The following is a 20,870-nucleotide window of genomic DNA, read 5'->3' as shown; positions in this document are numbered from 1 at the left end:
TGTCCAGATTCAATTCACCTTAACTGATAGAGCCACCCAGCAGCCCCTATCCTGCATTTTTAATGATGCCATCATTGAATATGACAATAGAGCAGCCAAGTGCTATTAAAATAAATAGCTAAAATGAAAATGCTGAGAATTAGAACCTGGTACCAAAGATGCAGAATCACTATATTCTGTGTAGGAGAGCATCCTTTCTGTTCTGAGGTGTAAAGGTGTAAAAATACTAGCCTGTTCCTTAAGTGTATCATTTCAGAATGTATGGTAGTTACTGAAATGGTGCATTTACTCTATCTGGCAGGACGTGGTATTTTTTTATTTTTATTTTTTTGAAGAGATACCTCCAGAACATGAGTTGTGAAAAGTGCTTTCTATGGCATGAACTGGTCAGCTGTACCAAAAAGGGACAAAAAAACAACTGGACCTATGATTCTGACACTTATGCTTACCAGTGTTGCTGATCATAACATCTATTAAGTTGGAACCACAATTTTTGGAACCAGTTCATTATCTAAAAATGAAATATCTTGAGAAAACACTGCAGATGTCTTTTCTGAAGCATATATACATTCATGGGTGTGTGTAAATTTGTGTTTATACCAACACACATGGACACCGTATTGCTTATATTAATTCATACTGTATTGATCATTTTTTATTTACCATTAAAGCTTTAAGTTATTATAAAAATGTTTTTGATTTGAATATTACCTCTGATGTTTATCGCTTAAAACTGCATCACACAGAGATTTTCAACAGAATAGGGTTCACCACTGTGGCAGTATGTTCATAACAGGAATATGGAACAGGCTCATGTGCACTATGGCTGATTGGATACCCTTTTTACTGTGTAAGGTTTCAGTGCAGGCCTTAGTGCTGAAACCAACTTCTGCAACCTTGTTCAAACCAGAGCTCACATGGATGAGGTGAGCATAGTCACAGGAGTAATCAAAGATGGGTTTTGTTATGCTCCTTTTTTGTAGCATCACTGATAATAAATCTGTTTGTTGCAACCATTTGTTTCACTGTCTTCATCTGAAAGGGAAGCATTGGCATAAATGTTAGTCATGTTGTCAGTACATAACTTGTTTTTGCACATATCCTTGCATGCAAAGATGCAGCTAGGTGTGTGTGTGTGTCTGTCTGTGTGTGTACTTGGTGTGCTCTAATTGAGCTGCTTCTGACTAGTCTAAAGCTCAGTCTCTTTATGCTTGGCAGATCATTTAAATTTTTGATTTTTTATGGATTTTTTTTTTGCATGATAATTTTCCTGGTGTATACTTATATTTAGGAGTGACTGTGGTGTATTGCTGTTGTCGGAGTCATTCTTTTCACTGCTGTACTCAAACCATTTTCTGCAGGGTTGGGCATAACGTTCCCATATAGCTTGGTCCAAGATTAATTTACAACTTAAAACTGCATTCGCTTGATATACAGTTGATTGCAAAAGTATTGGGGCAGTGACACATTTTTGTTGTTTTGCATCTGTGTTGCAGCCCATTGGATTTTAAATTAAACAATGAATATGAGGTTAAAGTGCAGCAAAATTTTAATGATCAGATTTTACATTTTGCTTAATGTTAGATTTGTGCATAATCGATATAATGAAAAACATTTGGAAATGTTCAGTTACATTAAGCTGAATGCGACTTTTTACCATTACCATTTTTACATACAGGCTTACAAATAAATAGCAGAAAAACATTCCGTCCTTTTATGCAGATACCAAAGGACACTGTGAACATGAAAGACTGAGTGAATGTTGTGGACATAGCCTATTCGTCTGAATTACACCAAACGAAGTATGTCGCCTTGTGCAATTTTGTGTTTAGCGCCACTAAAGAGATCAAAACGTGTATTCCCAATAAGTCCATACTTCAACCACAATTTAATGTCATTTTAGGAGAATTTGAGTTTGATCTTCTATTTATAGCCTAATTATATGTCTTTGTGCTGAGTGTTACTTTCTTTTTGTTATTGAAAATTGTTATAACTTGGAATTTATTTTATTGATGAACGATGAAGTCTTGGAACGATACCTTAGCTTACACATCCTCACGTGATACAATTTAGGGAAACATGCTAGCTTGCCGTTTTTCAAATATGATTGTTGAGACAAGAGTTCTCACTGCTATTCTGTCTGAAATACATTGAGGATTGTGTGCACGTTCAAATGACCACGTGTGTAGGCTACATTTCCCCTTACTCAGAAATGTTTTAGGTCCCTCGGCCACTGTAGGCGCGTGGTACGTAGCCTGTGCATTACCCAGAGGTGAGAATGATAAGGGAATGATGCTTACGCCTTTGATAAGACCCATCCAAAACAGAGCTTGGGTTGTAATTGTCAATTGTAGGTTCATTTTATTGTTGCATATTTATAAATGTTACATGAAATGCTATTTCACTTAACTAAAACATAAACACGTCTACTGCATAGCTGCAATACGGGAAACGTGTAACAGGTGTGTAGCCTACTCCTGTGGCAGGTATCGTCTGTTTTATATTGAGAGCGAGAGACAACGAAACTGGATACCTGTCTAGACGTCATTGGTAGGCTACACACCTGTGTAACACGTCACGAATCTATACTGATACTCTTGCGCTGTACCCACTGCTGTATTCCGAGCTGTAGGTGGAATGAGGCTGTTGAGGGGTTCTTTCTTTAGGCTCAGCCCACAAACGAAAATGTAAATTTCGCAAAATTATTTTTAGGCTTTATAGAGGAGAACTTCCGTGACAATGACTGTATTCCTTTGGATCCGGGGAGATGTGGGCTGTAAAGAGAATATCCGATTTTGGCTTATTTTTTTCCAATCTAGATAAATTGGAAGACTTTCACATCGAGTAGCCTAACGTTATTATATTTATAGGGCGGAGGCAAACATTTGCAACAATGGGGTTTGCATTTTAGATTTCGGAGTGCAGTGCGTTGCTGGACACCACAAGCGATGCTTGGATTGTGTAAGCTATCGTGTCTCGTTTTCGGAGAATAAGAAATAATTAACAAATAACGGGAGCGTTGTAGCCTTTGCTGTGAACCTCCGAACCATATTTCAGTTCTGAATAGGCTACCACGTGCATTGTGTACTTTTCAGAAGAGTTCTATTTAACTAATGAAGGACATTCTTTGAGAAAATGTTCACTTCAGAATGTGCCGAATACAATGCGGTACAGTAGACTACATAGCCTGACGTGGACGCATTGAGCTGCTGTTCTGCAGTTTTGGTCTTAGCTGTTTGCCACTTTGTGGATTATACCCATCTGTTTATTGTCAGAGCGTCTGTTTAGTTTTTGTTCTCTATAGAAGTCCATATCATCAGAACTGATACTGAAGATGAGGAACGCAGAGGAGGCGGATGGATTTGATGGCGAGGCCTCCAACACTTCAATGATATCTGGGGCTAGTAGCCCCTATCAACCGACAACTGAACCAGTTCATTCAAGAAATGTATTCGGGGGAATCCGATGTGACACGGCATATCTGAAATCAAATTTAGGAATTTTAAAAATTATTGAAGTGGTAAGTGCTACACTCGTCTAACTTTGAAAAGGATGTCATGAATATCCACATATGTAACGCGTGTAGAAATACACAGTTTTATGCATTGGACGTAATTTTAGAGCCAGAGAACAAATGCATTGTGTTTTGGCCAACATGGTTCAAACAGCCTCCGTTATTTGAATACCGCGATTAACTCTCAGTTAGAGAGTTAAAATGCATTTGCATTGCAATGAAACCCATCGCTACACTTTGCAGAACGACTTTTCTATTGTGCATATATACGAACGCCAAATTAGAGAATAATTAGGCTAATGCCAGATAAATAATTCACTGTAAAACTACATTAGGACCAATACCTACACCAACACAGAATATTAGATATTTGCGACTTTTCCTGGGTTATGGTAGTCGTCCATATTTGTCAATGGCTGCATACAAAGTATTTCTCGGCCGTTCACTGATTTTCAGTTGGGTAGCCTACTAAAAACGACATTATGGCAATGTAGCTTCAGTTTTGCAAAAATATTTTTGCAAAAATATACTCACTTTTTATGCATTTTAAATTAGCAAAATGTTTTCAATGGTTACAATAAACAGTAATTAATTATTAATTGTTAATACCCAGTGATCAGTGGCACATAATTTGAAGGCATTTTCCACAATAACAGCAGCGTGTAACAACTTGCATTTTTAATTCGTTGTCATAATAGTGTCTAACCATTGTCTGGGGCAGCAGTGTCACATAATTCTTGTGGAACTGGGGTTTCAGCGCTGAGGTTGTAGAACTGGGGGACTGCCATTGTGCCACCTTTAAGAAAGATACTTAACCATAATTACTTCAGTGCATATCCAGAATGGTTTGTATGTAAAGAATGTAAATTCTGTATGTCACTCTGGATAAGAGCATCTGCCAAAGACCAAAAATGTAAAATGCATTGTAATTGGCTACAATGTAGTATGTGTTTGAATCCTAATAGTACGTGTAGCCTATAGTATGTGTTTGGATCCTTTCTCCACCAGCCCTTGTCTTTACTCAAATTAAAAGTCTGATGTTTAGCTAGAGAATGAGTGTGTTTTTCCTCAGATGAACTGACAGAATCTGAATTTGGAACACTAGTTCCTATCTAATCTCAGAACATAGCAGTCAAAGGAGTGGGATAATGGTGTATGTGTTTTTTTGGTGTTTTTCTGTTTGGAGTTTTCCTGTTAGTGACCAGAGGAGTTTGGAATTCTGCAACATCCAAAACACATTGCATAGTTTACAGCATGTGTTTCTGATTACTAAATTGAGCTGTTCTTGTTGACACTTGGCACTTGACTTTGGCCCATTTTTTTTTTAGTTCACAGCATTTAATTTAGCATGCAATGTGTTTTGCTCCTGTTCTCGGTGAAAAAACGAATGATGCAGAAAACTCAGGGGTTTGGAGATTAATGGAGGCATTTCTTATTGGGCCCAATCTTCTAGTTTTTCTTGTGTTTCAGTTTCTAAGTTGTGATGTGTTTGATTTTATGGCAAAGACTTTCCAAATATTTTATAAGTACTTGTCATTTGTCAAAGGAAATCTATTTTGTGTTTACCTTTCTAATGCATGGAGGAATATTTCGGACAAAATTAAATAAATAAATAAATAAATAAATAAATAAATAAATAAATAAATAAATAAATCCTGAAATAAATAAATACATCATGAAATGTGAGCATAAATAATTAAATACATCATGAAATGTGAGCATAAATAATTAAATGTGGCACGAAATGTACGTATGTATTTATTTATTTAATTATTTATTTATTTCAATGACGCTACATGCGACATGAAATAAGGCTTGAAATTAAAACCGCCACTTTTATTTATTTCAATGACACTACGTGTGCGACATGAAATAAGGCTTGAAAATACAACCGTCACTTTCACCTATCAAATTGGACATACGTACATTTCGTGCCACATTTAATTATTTATGCTCACATTTCATGATGTATTTATTTATTTCATGATGTATTTAATTATTTATGCTCACATTTCATGATGTATTTATTTATTTATTTCTTTAATTTTGTCCGAAATATTCCTGCATACTAATGTGCATGTCAGTCGTTTAACTGAAGTGATATTCATTTGTGTGGGCAGTTGTATATTTATGTTGTCATTAAATGCATGTGGCTTTCTTGCTATAAGGCAATGTTTTGTTCTGAATTATATACACTAAGAAATCATGAAGAGAAACTGGCAGTCTTCAAGTGGACTGGAGACAATTAAACCAGATGCCTTAGAGGGTAAAGAAAAACAAATGGAAATAAAGCCTTAACACTATGTCCATATCAGGCTCATCTGCAGTGTTCTTGTGCTGTGTTCCACAGTAACAGCTGTGTGTTGTGTTATACAATGGGAAAACACTGAAAGAAAGCAAGAAATTAAGTAAAACAAGTGCTTAATTCTAGTGAAGTTAAATAGTCTGGGACTCAGAGATGGAATGTCTGTATAAAACCTTTGTATTGAAAGAAAAGTTGAAGTTTGATTACAGTTAAGTGTATGAACACACACACACACACACACACACACACACACAGTGCTAAGGCAATTTAGCAATTAATATTTTCCAAATGGAGCAGTAGTGCTTTTCTTTGTTTACCCCAAAACAGTGGAAACAATAAGGTTGTTAATGGAATGCATTGGAACCACTTAAATTAGTGTACTCCTTTACAAAGGGCATTCGGTTTTTTGAAAATCAGAGGTCTTTTCAAGGAGAGATATTTCATGCCATGTCGTGTCACATGAGTTCAGTATTTGCTCTGGGGCTCTGAATGTGCACTCCAGTCACAAAAGTGGTCACCCATCTCTCAGAGCTTGCACTTATCAAGCAGAGATAAGAAAGTATGGATTTAACTGTGTTGGACCATACACAGTCAGTGTTCAGTTTATCACAGAGCTCTGGGATATTTGTTTAGGGGAAAGGTTGAAATGGCGGTCAGAAAGATCTGAAAGCACCTCCAAGTTGAGTTTCTGAGTACTTCTCAGAGTTTACTTTTGTGGATAAGAGGGAGAATAGTCCTTTGAGTAGAGTGGTTGGCCAACAGCCTGCAAAACCACCAAATCACCTTGATTAAATTTGCCTATCCCCAGCTTTATTCAAAATGACCAGAAGGTAGTGAGAAATGGTCTGCACGTTTTCATTCAATGACAGCTTGTATTGACTGAAAGCACTCTGAGCCATTGGTGTGACCTGGAGGGTTTAGACAGGTGTGGTTCCTCCAGCATATCACTTTTGTCCTTTGAGTTCTTGAGACTCCAGGATTTTGATGTTGTCAACCAGTAGACAACACATCTGACTGTTATAGACCAGGAAACTTCATATATAATGTTATGTGAATGGTTATAGTGCACTGTTCATTGGTCACTGTTACATCATCCACTACAAATTGACAATCATTTACTTTTCCTTTACTGTGGAATTCACAGGCTATCCACATCATTTACTGTCCTTACTTAAGTGTATCAGAGCTGAGGCACCTTGTCAAATGAGTAGTAAAATGTTGATTTTAATCTGCAGGTCTATTTTTAGTATTGACTTTAAACTCATTCAGGCTCCTGTGAACAGTTCCAGGTGCTGATTCACCTGGGAGAAATGACATCTGCCTTTTGCAAAACTAAAATTGGCAAACGTTTCTGAAGGCCAGACCTCCAGACAGGCCAGTGTAGTCTGGAGGTTTGTGGTGTAATCCCTTAAATCTCCATGTTTATCATCCTTCTGAATTATAGCCATTAAATATTATATTAAAAATGGCAGTGTCACTTTTCTTTTTATGTGGTTTCTCTCTACCATAGCTTGAGGCTGGCTTATGATGCTATATTAGTTATTAGACAGTTGACATGTACATTGTCTGTTGTCTGTTGATGCTATAAAATCATGCTGTGACCTCAATAGAAATGATGAAGTAGAATGTTGAATCCACTCATAAATAATATAACAATACATCATTAGATGATACATTTTTGATGATCATTCAGTGTATTCTGCTGTCTTTTATTTGTCATTTATATTGTACCCAAAGAAGAAAATTGGCATCAACTTTTGTATTGATTTTGAGAAAAGTTTGGTGCTATCACAGGATCTTATTAATGACTTTGGGTTCCTTTATGGCCATTCTATGGATAGCAGCTATACCACCATGCACCCTACTCCAGCTGATTGGCTGTAGCTAAGCAATTGTGGGCTTGGTTAGTTCTTGAATCGGAGACGCCCTGGGAAAACTAAGGTGCTGCTGGAAGTGATGTCGGTGGGCCTGTAGGGGGTGATCTCCCTTCTGGTTGATTAAATCCCAATGCACCCAGTGCACTGATGGGGACACTGTGCTGTAGGAGACACCATCATTCAGACCTAGGTTCTGACTTACTGTGGTCATTAAATATCCCATGACACTCATCACAAAGAGTAGGGGGTTCCCCTACAGACTAAATTCTCAGCCTGGCTCTCTCAACCGGCCACCTATTCCTCCCGTGATTTAATTGGCTAAAAAAATTATTCTGTCCCTCTACACTTCAGCTGATGTGTGGTGAGTGTTCTGTGCAAAATGGCTGCTGTGCATTGGGTGTTACTCATTGGTAGTGCTTGAGGCGAGTGTTCCCCTCATCAATGTGAAGTATTTTGAGTGTGAGAAAGGATTAAACAACTGTATAATGTGGATAGCTGCATTTGTGCTTTAGCAGATGTCTCTTGTAATCCTTCCACAAAGCTGTAGCCCTTGTTTCAGTCCATTTTAAATTGTGATATGATGTACTGAGACACACTGCTGACTCGAGACAGGCATGTTTTTGTTTTATTTGGGTAATGCTATTTATGGATTGACTGTGAGTTGCTGTGGTGCCACATTTTTAGGTCACATTTTAATGTTTGGTTTTATTCTTTCTTATGAGAATTGGTAATAGTAGCACCTGCAATCAATTCCTGGACCTGTGTTTTAATGAAGTTAGCTCACACTGCTCTGTGTCAGGGGCATTCCTCATGCTTACGAGAGGTGTGTTCTGGCCACACACACCACAGGCAGGTCTCTGACACACGTTTCATGGGGTTTGTGCTCAGATCATCCCTAGGGTTTGAGGACTTTTGATTAACTGCTCAATTTGTGCACAGAGATTGATACGAGCTAGTCTGGATGACATGGCAATCTTGGGAAAATAGATGACGCATTCCTGTTAAAAAGGGGAGCTTGTGCTTAAAGTGCAATGTGGCTTGTCAGCCAGAATCATCCCCCATTAATATCTTCCTATAGCAGATGGTGGAGGTGTGGGGAGGGGGGGGGGGGATCTGCCTCTAAGTGGCTATTACAAGCAACATACAGAGAACCTGATCTGTGAGGTGAAGAATGGGGCTGGCAGCAGGCTGGTGGAGATGCAACACATGATGATAATTAATATGCGTACCCAGCATGCTTGTTGCTGCCCCACCCAGTTACTGCTGTTACCCAACCCCTGTCGTATGTCTGACTCTTGCCCTCCCCTGTGGATAAGCATTTTAGTTAGTCTAATTAATCCACCTCACTGTCCTTCCCATTCTTCATTTCCTGTCCCACTACTGCCACTACAGTACTGCATACTTTCTGCTGAGACACAATATGTTTATGTGGTTAGAATTTATATACTTCAGCTTGGTCTTGCTTGTCAATTCATACCAGCATTTCCCACTGATAAACAGGGACATGACAGCTTGAGACAAACATAGGTACATTGCTGACAAGACAAAAGGAACAGATCCAGTTATGTACTTTGCTTCTGGACTAAGGTGGTGGTATCAGAAAAGATAGAAATGTTTATCATAACGAGAAACATGTCCCCTTTTTTGTTTTTGAATATTGGGGGCCATCCACTCCAATAGCCTGTCCACAGTGGTGTGATGTTGGTATGGGAACATATTTTCCTCTTCCTTAGCCTTAATTACAGTGGTGCTACAAATTATGGAGGCAGCTAGAAAGCCAGCAGCAAGTGTAATTAGACTGTAGCTCCCACTCAGTAAGTGGCCTGGATTCAATCAGCATTCATCCTTAACTTTGAATCACAGTCAGTGTTTCAGGAGTCAGCTTTTCTGCTCATTAAAATCAGTGGTGGGGATTGTGAAAGGAATACTCCCCGGTGGTGATTGTTGGTGTGGGAAGGGCAATCACTATGAGCCTGATTTACTAAGACCTTTAGCACATGCAAAACCTTTCAGCACACACAAAACTAATAACACAAGCAATGATTAGTCCAAAACAAATACTATTAGTCATGTTATTGGTTTTGCATGTGCTAAATGGTTTTGCACATGTTAAAGGTCTTAGAGTCTTGTATTAAGCGTGCTATTATTTTTGTACATTATTTATTTGACTTGTTCAGAGTGACTTATAGCTATACCTTTTCATACTATTCATTTATAATCCTGGATTTTTTTTACTGAAGCAATTTAGATTAAGTACTTGTACTACACTCAAGGTTATGGCCTTAGTATCTCAACTGGGATTTTAACCTGCAGGTTACTTGAACTTAAGTTACAAGCCCAGTTTCTTAAAAACTGCACTACACTGCTGCCCTACAAAGTCTTCCAACTCTCAGCTTCTCAACTGTAAACTATTCATCCTGTGGGTTCACTGTTTTCATTGAGTTCTACCTCTGCAAGCTGGCTTATCATAATAAATGGGAACATTCTGAGTTTAATTGGTCACTTGGGCTTGGGTTTTTCCATGTGAACTAGTGTGAACTAGTTATACCATTCAAGGCCACAGGGGAGAATATTTGCTGTTCAAAAAAAAGTGTACTTTATTGTATGACAGTTATGCAAGCTGACTTTCTGTTTATCTTCCCAGAAACATCCAACAGGTTTTCCTGGAAACTTAATTTCACTTAAATACTGTGTAAGACTGGAGCAAAAAGTGAATTTTTGTAAAGGTAATGTTTTAAAGAAGAGGCACCCAGAAAGAGATTCAAGAATTAATTACAGTTTACTTGGTACCTTCATTCCATAAATTGTCTGTGGGGAAATAAGCTAAGCCAAATACAAGTTAACTTACATTTTGAAATGATGGTGATTATGCATATGTCCCTTCTGTTAGGCAATTACAAACAACCAATTATGTCAAGAGCAGTAATTATACTCTCTCTAAATATAACCTTTAAAAGGTGCTTAAAACCTCTATTCAAGTTGTGTTGCCATGGGAAGCATCTTTTATGGTCCATCCTTTTCACAGGAGGTGACTCTTTTGTTCTCCCCTGGATGATGTTCTGTTGAATTAGCATTAAACAAGACCAGGTTAAAACCTAGTATATGGCTGGACCTATCACACGTGATCCGGCCGACCAATGGTGTAACTTCATAACTCGGCCGACCAATGGTGTAACTTCATCACTCAGTCAGTCAGTCACTCACAGACATTTGCGTCTGTAGGGCTGGCCCCGCTGTTGCGGTCCAGCCAAAAAATACCGAGACACTCAGTCTAAATGCCTAAAGGTAGTCTGACTGTTCTACTGTCCCTAGCTGTATGTAGTTACACTGCCTGTGCCTTTTTTTTATAAATCAATGATTTCATGAAGCGCATGTTCTTCTGGCAAAAGAAATAAATACAAAATCATAGCTTTTGCCTGTGGGTCAGTTACTTGTCTGTGGTGAGCCAGAGATGAATGAAAGTAAGCACATTCAAGATGGAAACTGCTTGTCTGAATCTGGAGTGACTAGGGTAATGGCTGATGATACATGTACAGTGGCTACTGTGGCTATGTCACCCAGTGAGTGTATTTGTCATGATACAAAGAATATCATGATAGGATGGCTGTGAAGTATAATGGTTAGTAAAGTAGGCTTACCCAGCGGCTGTACTGTAGGTTTGATTTTAAAGAAGGACGCTTGAGCAAAGTACTTACTGTACTTACCTTAAATTACTTAAATAATTTGTCCAAATTTATAAGTGGATGCTAGGTGAAGTGTTAGCTGTGTATGTTTCTCTGGATAAGACTATCTGCTAAATACCTTAATGTAAATGTGTGATAATATAAGATATGTATTGTGTAATGTTGAGGGGTGTAAGGCTCTGTATGCTGAAAGATCGCTCTTTGTGACCTGTTCTTACCATATAGGTCCTCTCTCTCATTGCCTTCATCTGCATAGAGACCGTTATGGTGTGTTTGCCCTGTGGAGGTGTGTACTTCTTTGAGTTTGTCAGCTGCAGTGCCCTCCTCATCACCAGCATCCTGCTCCTGATCTTCAGCCTCAGCATCCACACCAAAGTGCCCCACATCAACTGGAGTCTCACGGTATGTACTGCTGCTAACAGTGATAATCCACTAGCTATATATATATATATATATATATATATATATATATATATATATATATATATATATATACATATTGTTATTTATTAATTTACAGCTACTCTTCCATGAAATATAAGAATATGTGTCATTTTACAGGGCATAATTGTAATAACCAACAGAAATATGAAGAACAATACAGGACTCAATTACATGAAAGCAGTGCAAGTTAAATCATCTGGTGTACGCAGATGTTTTCCCATAAATAACACTATGCTGCAGCAAACAGGGAGTGAGAGCTTTGTGATGCTTGCTGTTCATATGTCATAGGCAGCAAGACAGATATTGAGCATCTGTCATTGTTCAGTGGTGGCTCCTTGTGGTCCCAAAGAGCCATGGTTCTGAAGGTTTGTGTGTGTGTGTGCGTGTGTGTGTGTGTGACAGTGTGAGTGCATATATGCGGATGTGTAAAAGGGGCTTAGGGAAATTCTGTTGCTATGGTTCATTACAAAATTGGAATTTATTTTTGGTCTGTGGTTGGGCTGAGGTACAGACAGACCGTCTCGCTCACTCTTTCCAAACCAGCCGTGAGTGGGACCCCAGTGTTGCATAGCAGAGCCAAGAGCTCCAGGCCAACATTAAATATAGCCTTTTGATTTGTTCTGGAATGGAGCGGCACAACCAGGGAGCCCATTGTGAGGCTTCTTTGACTGTGTTTATGTCTTTGGGTTTCCGTGCTCCTTGGGTTCCTCACAGGCGCCCGACTCCACAGTGATTGTGGTGGGGGATTTTTACATGACGTGGCAGTCTGAGGGTAAACCCAAAAAAGCTGCTCTGCACACTTTTCTGACATTACCCCTGTAGCGGAGCAGTTTCTGTAATTGTGACGGCTGGACTGGATAACAGTTTGCTAACCAGTTTGTGATGTTTTTGCCACTGAAAAACAGAGAGAAATAGGAGCTGCTTTCTCTGGTGTGAGAAATTGTCTTTTAATATTGTGGTAAAGGAGCCTTTAATATCTGGCTCATGCAATTCGAAGAAATGGTGATGGTAACTTCTCAAGTTTTGATAGGTTGTTGTGATTGATGCTGTGATGTTATTTACGCTTGATGAGGTTAGTTTTGGCTGGTGTAGCTTCTGACCCCTTCAATTCTACTAATATTTTACCTACCGATGGTAAACTCCTTTATGCTCTATGCTGTTGTGTGTCTCAAAGAACAACAGACCCCATGCAGCACTGCCATGAAAAGTCGTGGAACATCAGGACACAAAGAGGGACAGGAGTTCTGTACCCCTCCCAGTCTCAAAGAAGCCACCAACTTTAATTGTAAATAGACTACCAACTTTAACTAGCCCATCCTGCAGTTTTGGTTAAGGAAGCTTCAGACATGGTTCTCTCTGATTGTAGGGAAGTCTTATTTAAGGCTGTTTAAAAGCATTATGGAGGGCTAAGAACAGAAATTGAATTGCTTGCCTAGTTCAAAGCTTAGAGTTATATAAAAAATAAAAACAAAAAAAAGACTAGGTTCTTTGTCATATTCCTAAAGGGTGCAAGTCAGTGTTAAGAGAAAAACAGAGTGCCCTCTTTGATTGTGAGCAGCCAGGCAGTGAATAGGGTAGGTTTAACTGAACAGAGTGGGCTGTAATACTTTGATAGCAGTGGTGTCAGGAATGCTTTTTATTTCCATTTTTCATCCCTTTGTGAGCTGAGTATGCTTTTTGAACTGAGTCTAGATGTGAATTGCCAGTAGGCCTGTTCATGTGTATGCTTTTCCATGATATTCACCTTTTTAGGAACTAGAGGCTTTCTGTTGCCAGGAGTCTCATGAGCCCGTATGAACATTTATAGCGATTGTGCTCGCTTTTAAAAAGCTTCTGGCTGACAGCTTCTCCCTGTGTCCGTATAGCCACACTTCACTTGCTAATGAATTCAAATCTTTTCAGAAAAGCCACAGACTTTTTGTATACTTGCTGACTTGGTGAATACTAGATTGGATTAAGAAGAATGAAGCTACGTATCAGCCTTATGTGGGTAGTAGTGTGCAGAAGCACAAGCGTACAGCAACGGTTTTAACTGCTTCATGAAGCTTTTAGATATGAAATTCAGATTAACCATCTCAGATAGGCATAACAGTAACACTTCAGACAAGGCACACAGAAATGCAGTAGGTAGATAAATGGTAATTAATTAATCTGTACATTCATGCTATCATGATGCAGGCTATATAATGTATATTATTATATATAATAAATTACATAAATAATAATTGCAACCTTGTGTACAAAACAGGATTGCAGCGGCTTGCTTTCTGGTCTGAAGTTTGCAAAAGGATATATGTGCTCACATTCACAGATGACTACACTTATTCATCTTAATAAAATGACCCCGACCTTGTGCTGAAAGTTGCACACACTGCTATGAACTGGAGAGTCATTTCAACACTGTGGTAGTGTCATGTGACACCATGCGCAACGACTTGCCTCAAGCACCCAATTACATGCTGACCCTGCTCATGCCATCCGTAGCTATTTATTTACCATTCTCTGTCTCCCTTTCCACGCTGCTCGAATCTGGTTCTTAGACGTTTCTGTTCTCATTTAATGTGCTATGTGCTGAATGATCAGTGAAATACAAGAATGAGCCATCTCACGCCTGAGTCTCAGCCGAAGTTAGCAGCTGTCTGTCTCTATGCCATCTGTCTCTGCAGGACCTGGTCAGCACCGCCACAAGCTCCTTCTTTTTCCTCCTTGCCTCAATCGTGCTGGCAGCACTGAACCGCAAGTCTGGAGGAGAAATCACTGCTGTGGTGAGCACAACCCACCCCCTCCCCCCAACCTACCCCTGTGTCCTCAGAGAAGTAATGGCCCCATGACCCCCCCCCCCTCCCCCCATGACTTTTCAGATCATTCTGTATCAGACTAGTAGAGTGGATGTACTGAACTGGTTCAGTACATCCACTCTACTAGTCTCAGATACAGAGTGCCGATGGACTTAGACGGTCTGCTAAAGTGCATTATTTCCAGGGATACAGGGCAGGAGTACATGCCTCTCTTTTCACTCCTTCCCCACAGGCTGCTTGTCTACTTCAAAAGAGGCTTTTGAAGTCCTCTGTGTCATACTTGCTCAAGGGAATATTCACCAGGGAGACTGGGAACAATAGTTGTATGGTTATCCTTTGTACAAAACTACTCAAAACTATCCCACAAGGGAGATTGTAAAATTATCTCAATTTTTGTGTCTCGGATGTATGCTTAAATCAGATGGACATGAGTAATAATGGTGTGAATAACTGTGATTATATCAGTAATTGGAAACCTACATACCAGCTGCATACACATTTCAAGACTGCAGCATTCACATCACATGTGACTTAAACTTCTATCCTTCTTTTACCAGAAACACTTTTATCATGCATAATTTTATTTTATTTATGGGTCACACTTCACATTAATTATTCACTCTTTGCCTAAAGAGTCTAGAAGACATGGAAATATTCACTGCATTGCTGGCCCCTTTGAATAAAAAATGTCTACTGGAAACTTGCTAAGTTAGAAATTGTATTTTTAAGATAGATACCAGATACTAAAATTTACATTAAATACAAACAATGGCTTTATGCCTGTATTTCCACTGAAGCCAAGCTGTGAATGTAGTCAAACTATCTGAATAGAAAGCAATCTGAAACCCTAAAGGAAGAATAGGACTACAAGCACCTCAATTTGCAAAATGTGAACAGATAGAGAATGAAAAATGAAATCTTTATTTGCATAAACTGTATTCTCTTATTAGTATTTTTTAATTCCAACTGACAGCATGTCCATAATTCTTAATCAGTAAACTACTTCTTTACCATTTTGTGTTCTCTGTTTCATTAATACCTGTTTAACAGCTCTTCTTTCTAAATGGTAAATGGTAAATGGACTGCATTTATATAGCGCTTTTATCCAAAGCGCTTTACAATTGATGCCTCTCATTCGCCAGAGCAGTTAGGGGTTAGGGGTTAGGTGTCTTGCTCAAGGATACTCTATACTCTTTCTTTTTCCTTACTAGGACATATGATGAGGTAATGATTGTAATGAGAACATAAAAATAACTTAAAATGTAAACCATAACTTACCCTGCCATTTCATATCAAATGGAGATAATTCATTTCAGTTCTGGTCCATTAAGTGGGGACAGCACTGGACCTTTTCATAGTTCTCTTTTTTGCACTGGTCTGGAATATCATGGTTGTTTAGCCTGATTTCACTACACTTACGCTTAATAATTTCCCTTTCCTGCTGTAGCAGTGTACTGAATTCATTTAGATAGAAAAAGGGATAGAGTGTGGATAAGCTGTAGACACATTGATTTCTTGAACAGCAACTGTTTGAATCAAAATGCATATAGGATGGTGTCGAGAGCCTTGGGGTACTGCTGTGGATTTGTCTTGCATGACAATATTTTCCCAGCTGGAAGCTCAGATTTCACATTCAGGGATTTCTCCTGGCTGTGGGGCTCCCATCTTGCCTCTGCATTCTGACTGGGGCTGTTTATGCAATTTCACTTTTACACACTTTTTGCTTGAAAAAGTGTGTAAAAGTGGCATTTCATTTTACACTTGCCGATATTTTGACTTTCTGCCAGGATTAAGAGCAAGACCACAATAAACTTTTCTTCTACTATAAAAATTTACATTTAATTTCCATGTTTAAGTAGACTATTTACACATAATCATGTTCTTTTTGAAGTTACATGACAACTGAATAACACCTTATGACAACTTCCTGTATGCAATTTCCTGTGCAGATAGTTGGCTTCCTGGTGATGGCTGTCTATGCCTTCAACACGTACCTGGCAGTGAGGAGCTGGTGCACAAGAGATGGAAGCTCCAGCACCACTCAATCCAGCGAGTACATCCGCGCCCGCAGCACATAAAGGAGTGAGGTGGAAGCATGCCCTGAGCTCCAGTAACCCACCCAGCTCAGACTGGAAGGGTGCTCACAATCTCTCATCTGTTTCACCTGCTATGTTCCCAGGGACAGCCTGTAACTGGCCTCTGCCTAATAACCGAGCCCAGGGAGTTGGAATTATTATAGCTTTTAGTGGTATACTGAACATCATCATGCCACAACGACATCTAAATCTTCCTGATGACATTTTAACTAGGCTGTTGACTGTTGACCACACCCCCAGAGGGGGCCTCAGTGTGACCAGCGTGGCCAAACAGACCAGTCTTGGAAGGCTGCATGCGTCTGTGACAAAAATTATTTAAATTTTTTAAATATTCTAGATGTCCTATCAAAGATTATGAGATCGTTATTATTTCTTTAGTACAATTATGATAATACAGTACATACTGTATATGTTGTATAAAGATAATGAGTTCTTATAGTTGTCTTGTGGTAGTTTTCTAAAAGATGCCAGTGGGTGACACTGTTTTTTTCTTGGAATTAACCTCTCAGTGAACTGGTGTAAACCAGTGGGTTGTTACTCTAGTTTTTATTATGATGTAGATACGTCTAGTGAATATCATTAACTATCTCATGTTTGGTAAACTAGGTCTATCAGCAGATTTACAAAGCACAAAATGATATTGTTTCAGATGGATACAATTCATTATCTGTGGTTTGGAAGAGCTGACTGATTCCATTGCAGACTGGCAAGTTCCTGAGAACTTCAGAACATATTCTGCCATTTTTAATTCACATAATGTGTCTTGACAAATACTTCTGAAGGTTGTTTGATTACAATATTTATAAGGAACATTTGTTCCATATCAATATAAAATCTATTTGTTTTAAAACACTGCTAAAACAAATCTTGGGTCGATTGCATTATCATACACAGTTTTGCTCTAAACAAAGCTTACCTGTACAGATCTCACCTGGACGTCAAATATTTTGTCTTCCTGAATCACAGCTGTTAGAAGTGTTGCAGAACATTATCAGAAGCATAGCTTTGAAAACTAGCATTAGGCATGAAAGTCTAATGATATCAGTAAAGTGAAAATATATTACGGATATTTGTAAATAATGTTTATGAATAACATTCCCAATACCACCTATGTATCAATTTCATTGCACTGTAACCTTATTTATTTATTCAGTAACAGCTTTAAGAGAGGCTGCTTAAGAACTACCAAATGAATGGTCTGCATAGATAAATTGTTATCATTATGCCAAGAAAGGACATCATTTATTTTATCTTAAATGTGGTTAAATGTGGATATGTTATACTTAATGCAAATTAATGCTTTACATTCTCATCATGAAGGAGGTTTCTCTGAAAAACAGAGTTCTTTTAGCACAATAATATTGGGGATAAGTGTGGATCAGGATTAAAACTTGAGTGGATTTCTACTTTAATAATACATGTAAACAATTTTAATGCATAAGATGATCTTGCTGCATTGCTTGAGGATTTTGAATTTTAAAAAGCATATGCATTGGTTTCTTTTCAAGAGAGACACACTGCTGGACCATCTAGTCATGCATATTCAAATGTTAAGTCTCACAAGCATACCAGTCTAGCAATTAATTCATATAAAAATATTGGGGGTGATATGTTTCCCCCAAACCTGTGCATGTGGTAAAAAGCTGAGCTGCATTCAATGTGTGAAGAGAGGCTGCATGAGGATTTTAGAGGTGGGTGAGAGCAAATGTTTGCAGAGGTTGTATTTTTTTCAGTTTATACCATATTTTCCTAGTAAGTTACCACATTTGGGCCAAGAAGCAAACTTGTGGTCTGCTCACTTCCTAAGTCAGTTTAACTTGAATGAATAATTGTGTGTTGCAGCTCTGCTTTGCATTGCCTAATTCTGTGTCCCAGAGAAGAGCGTATGATAGTCAAACCAGGCCTACTGCATCAAAAGGCTCTATTCCTTAAGCGCCAAAACGATTTGCTGGATTTTATATTCATGTTACAATGTATTTTTACAAAGTGCTCACTGTGAAACAGGAAACTCATAGCCTTCAACTTGGTGTGGCTGTGAATTGGACCCAAAGTCAAAGTGTGAAGGAGAAGTCCTGAGGTGTTTAAGTTACGTATTTGTGAGTGTGAAAGTGACAGGGCATTATTCTGCTCTTATTAATAGACCCATTGATGTTTTAGTGGTGCCTAATAATCTCTCTGGACTGTTGTTGATTATATGTATATGTGGGTTTTGATAAGCTGTGGATAAACTTTGTTGCTGAAGTGTATTTATTACAGCTCTGTGTAATGTACAGTTTATGCACTTTGTTTTATATACACGTATGAACTCTGTGTATCATAAGGATTTCAGTAGCACACTTCAACCATGGTGCCTTAAGTCAAAGGCCACACCACCAAGACTTCCTGACTAGGACTAGGATAAATAACCCAATTTTTAAAGTACTTGGCATTTATCACAGTAATGGAATTGAATCACTATACCGGAGAACATTACTTGCATTTTGTGTATGTGTATTGTTGAGAGGAAATGATGGACACATTCTAATCCTGAAGGTAATCCTAAAGGTACTGTAGGTTTTTACATTCAGTCCTAAACTATTAATGTGATTTAAAGGCTTAAAATAATGGACCTTTTAATCAATTATGTGTTTTTTTAAATTGGTGAAGACTGTCAATGCTCATTGTAGACTTTGACCTAATTTAGTACTTCAAAAAAATGGTTCACAGACATTATGCTTGTGTTGATGATGTGACAATTGCTATGGTGACATTGGCCTTGTTTCCACAATCACCGTGGGAGTGCATATATATGAATGATATTTGTATGTGAATGTCTCTTCAATCAATTGAGGGTTTTAAAGCCTAAAGATTTTTGTCAATGTACTTACCTTATTTTCTCTCATATCATTTCTCGTTATCATTTATTATTTCATATCCCATTCATCAAGCAAGACAATGGGCTATAGACTAAGAATCAGTCAACATACGTTTATAGTTTTGCTTATACACAGACAGTGTTTCAAATGGGCAAAATAGGTGAGAAATGCTGTGGCAAATCCTGAAAGGAGCAGTTCATACAAAAATGGACCAATTTGTCTGATTTAAAGCAGTTCTGCAAAGAAGAGTGGGCTAGAATTCCTCCACAATGATGCGAAAGACTGGTCTCAAATTACAGGAAGCGTTTGGTTGCAGTTATTGCTGCTAGAGGTGGTGTAACCAGTCATTAAGTTTAAGGGGGCAACTACTTTTTCACATGATTGATATGGGTGTTTGATAACTTTTTTCATTAAATAAATGAAATAATTTTTAAAAATTTGCTTTGTGTTTACTCAGTTTCCCATTTTGTCTAAAGATGTGAAACCATTCAGTGTGACAAATATGCAATAATAGAGGAAATCAGGAAGGGGCAAATACCTTTTCAGATGACGGTAGAAACGCTGATTATTTTTACTGGTTTTGTGATCAAAAAATCCTTTCATTTAATAAATCATTCTGACCATGATTTTGATTTTGACTTGTAGTGTTTTCATGTCCAAAAGCACTTCTACTTCTGTGATTTATTTCTGCTAATCTTCTTTATGAAAAAGTGAAGGTTTGCGGAAAATGACATTTTTTATATATGGCCTTTGTAATTACAATTTTTGACAAGTAGTGTTATGCTGACCTTATGTTCAAGATTAGATCAATTTTCTATGAGAATCTGCAAAAATAACCATGTGTATTATTTATTTCCCACTGTACTACATTTCTCTACCAAGTTTACTTTGGAGAAAAACATGAAGGTGCCTTTGATCCTTTGGGCACACTTTTTTGTGTTTTTGTTTTTTGCTGTTCTGTGTTAACAGAATGCTATTGCAGATTTGGGGATAATTGAAATGTAGTCTGTAATGAAAGATGTACCTTCTGTTTACAGTTATTATCAGAGGGGTACTGTTTTGATTGAATCAGCCACTCAGTATGTTGTAGGGATGCCCTGGACTTTGCCATCCCCAACCTTTAAGACACAATTTACACACAAATTACAGACTTACAAACACGTTGTTTTTAAACATTTTGTTGAAAAATTAAGAACTAAAACAATTAAGTTTTTTTTAAAAAGAGAGACTAAAAAACTTCAAACCATACTTACACTTGCACTAGGCAAACAAAATATTTACCTGAGTTAACAGGTCAT

At 38.1% G+C, this 20,870-nt stretch overlaps 1 protein-coding gene across 1 annotated transcript; it reads left to right on the top strand.

Annotated features, from left to right (window-relative positions):
- The first annotated feature begins 2,613 nt into the window (after positions 1-2,613).
- On the top strand, positions 2,614-19,991 carry LOC118215816 (CKLF-like MARVEL transmembrane domain-containing protein 4). The gene is made up of 4 exons (XM_035396833.1): positions 2,614-3,520; positions 11,605-11,781; positions 14,490-14,588; positions 16,571-19,991. Exons 1-4 carry the CDS (start codon positions 3,335-3,337, stop codon positions 16,697-16,699), a joined length of 591 nt encoding a protein of 196 aa, XP_035252724.1. The 5' UTR covers positions 2,614-3,334; the 3' UTR covers positions 16,700-19,991.
- The last annotated feature ends 879 nt before the right edge of the window (positions 19,992-20,870 follow it).

The sequence above is a fragment of the Anguilla anguilla genome, chromosome 16 (assembly GCF_013347855.1).
Source record: "Anguilla anguilla isolate fAngAng1 chromosome 16, fAngAng1.pri, whole genome shotgun sequence".
In the NCBI taxonomy this organism is placed as follows: Eukaryota; Metazoa; Chordata; class Actinopteri; order Anguilliformes; family Anguillidae; genus Anguilla; species Anguilla anguilla.
Note: the sequence above shows the minus strand (reverse complement) of the source record. Positions and strands in the feature narration are given on the sequence as shown.

What these genes read in the sequence shown, in the direction of transcription:
- LOC118215816 (XM_035396833.1), top strand. Translation starts at nt 3,335, where the DNA reads ATGAGGAACGCAGAGGAGGCGGATGGATTTGATGGCGAGGCCTCCAAC. An exon ending in ACATCAACTGGAGTCTCACG is followed by an intron (nt 11,782 to 14,489) that starts GTATGTACTGCT and finishes CTGTCTCTGCAG; the next exon opens with GACCTGGTCAGCACCGCCAC. An exon ending in GAGGAGAAATCACTGCTGTG is followed by an intron (nt 14,589 to 16,570) that starts GTGAGCACAACC and finishes TTTCCTGTGCAG; the next exon opens with ATAGTTGGCTTCCTGGTGAT.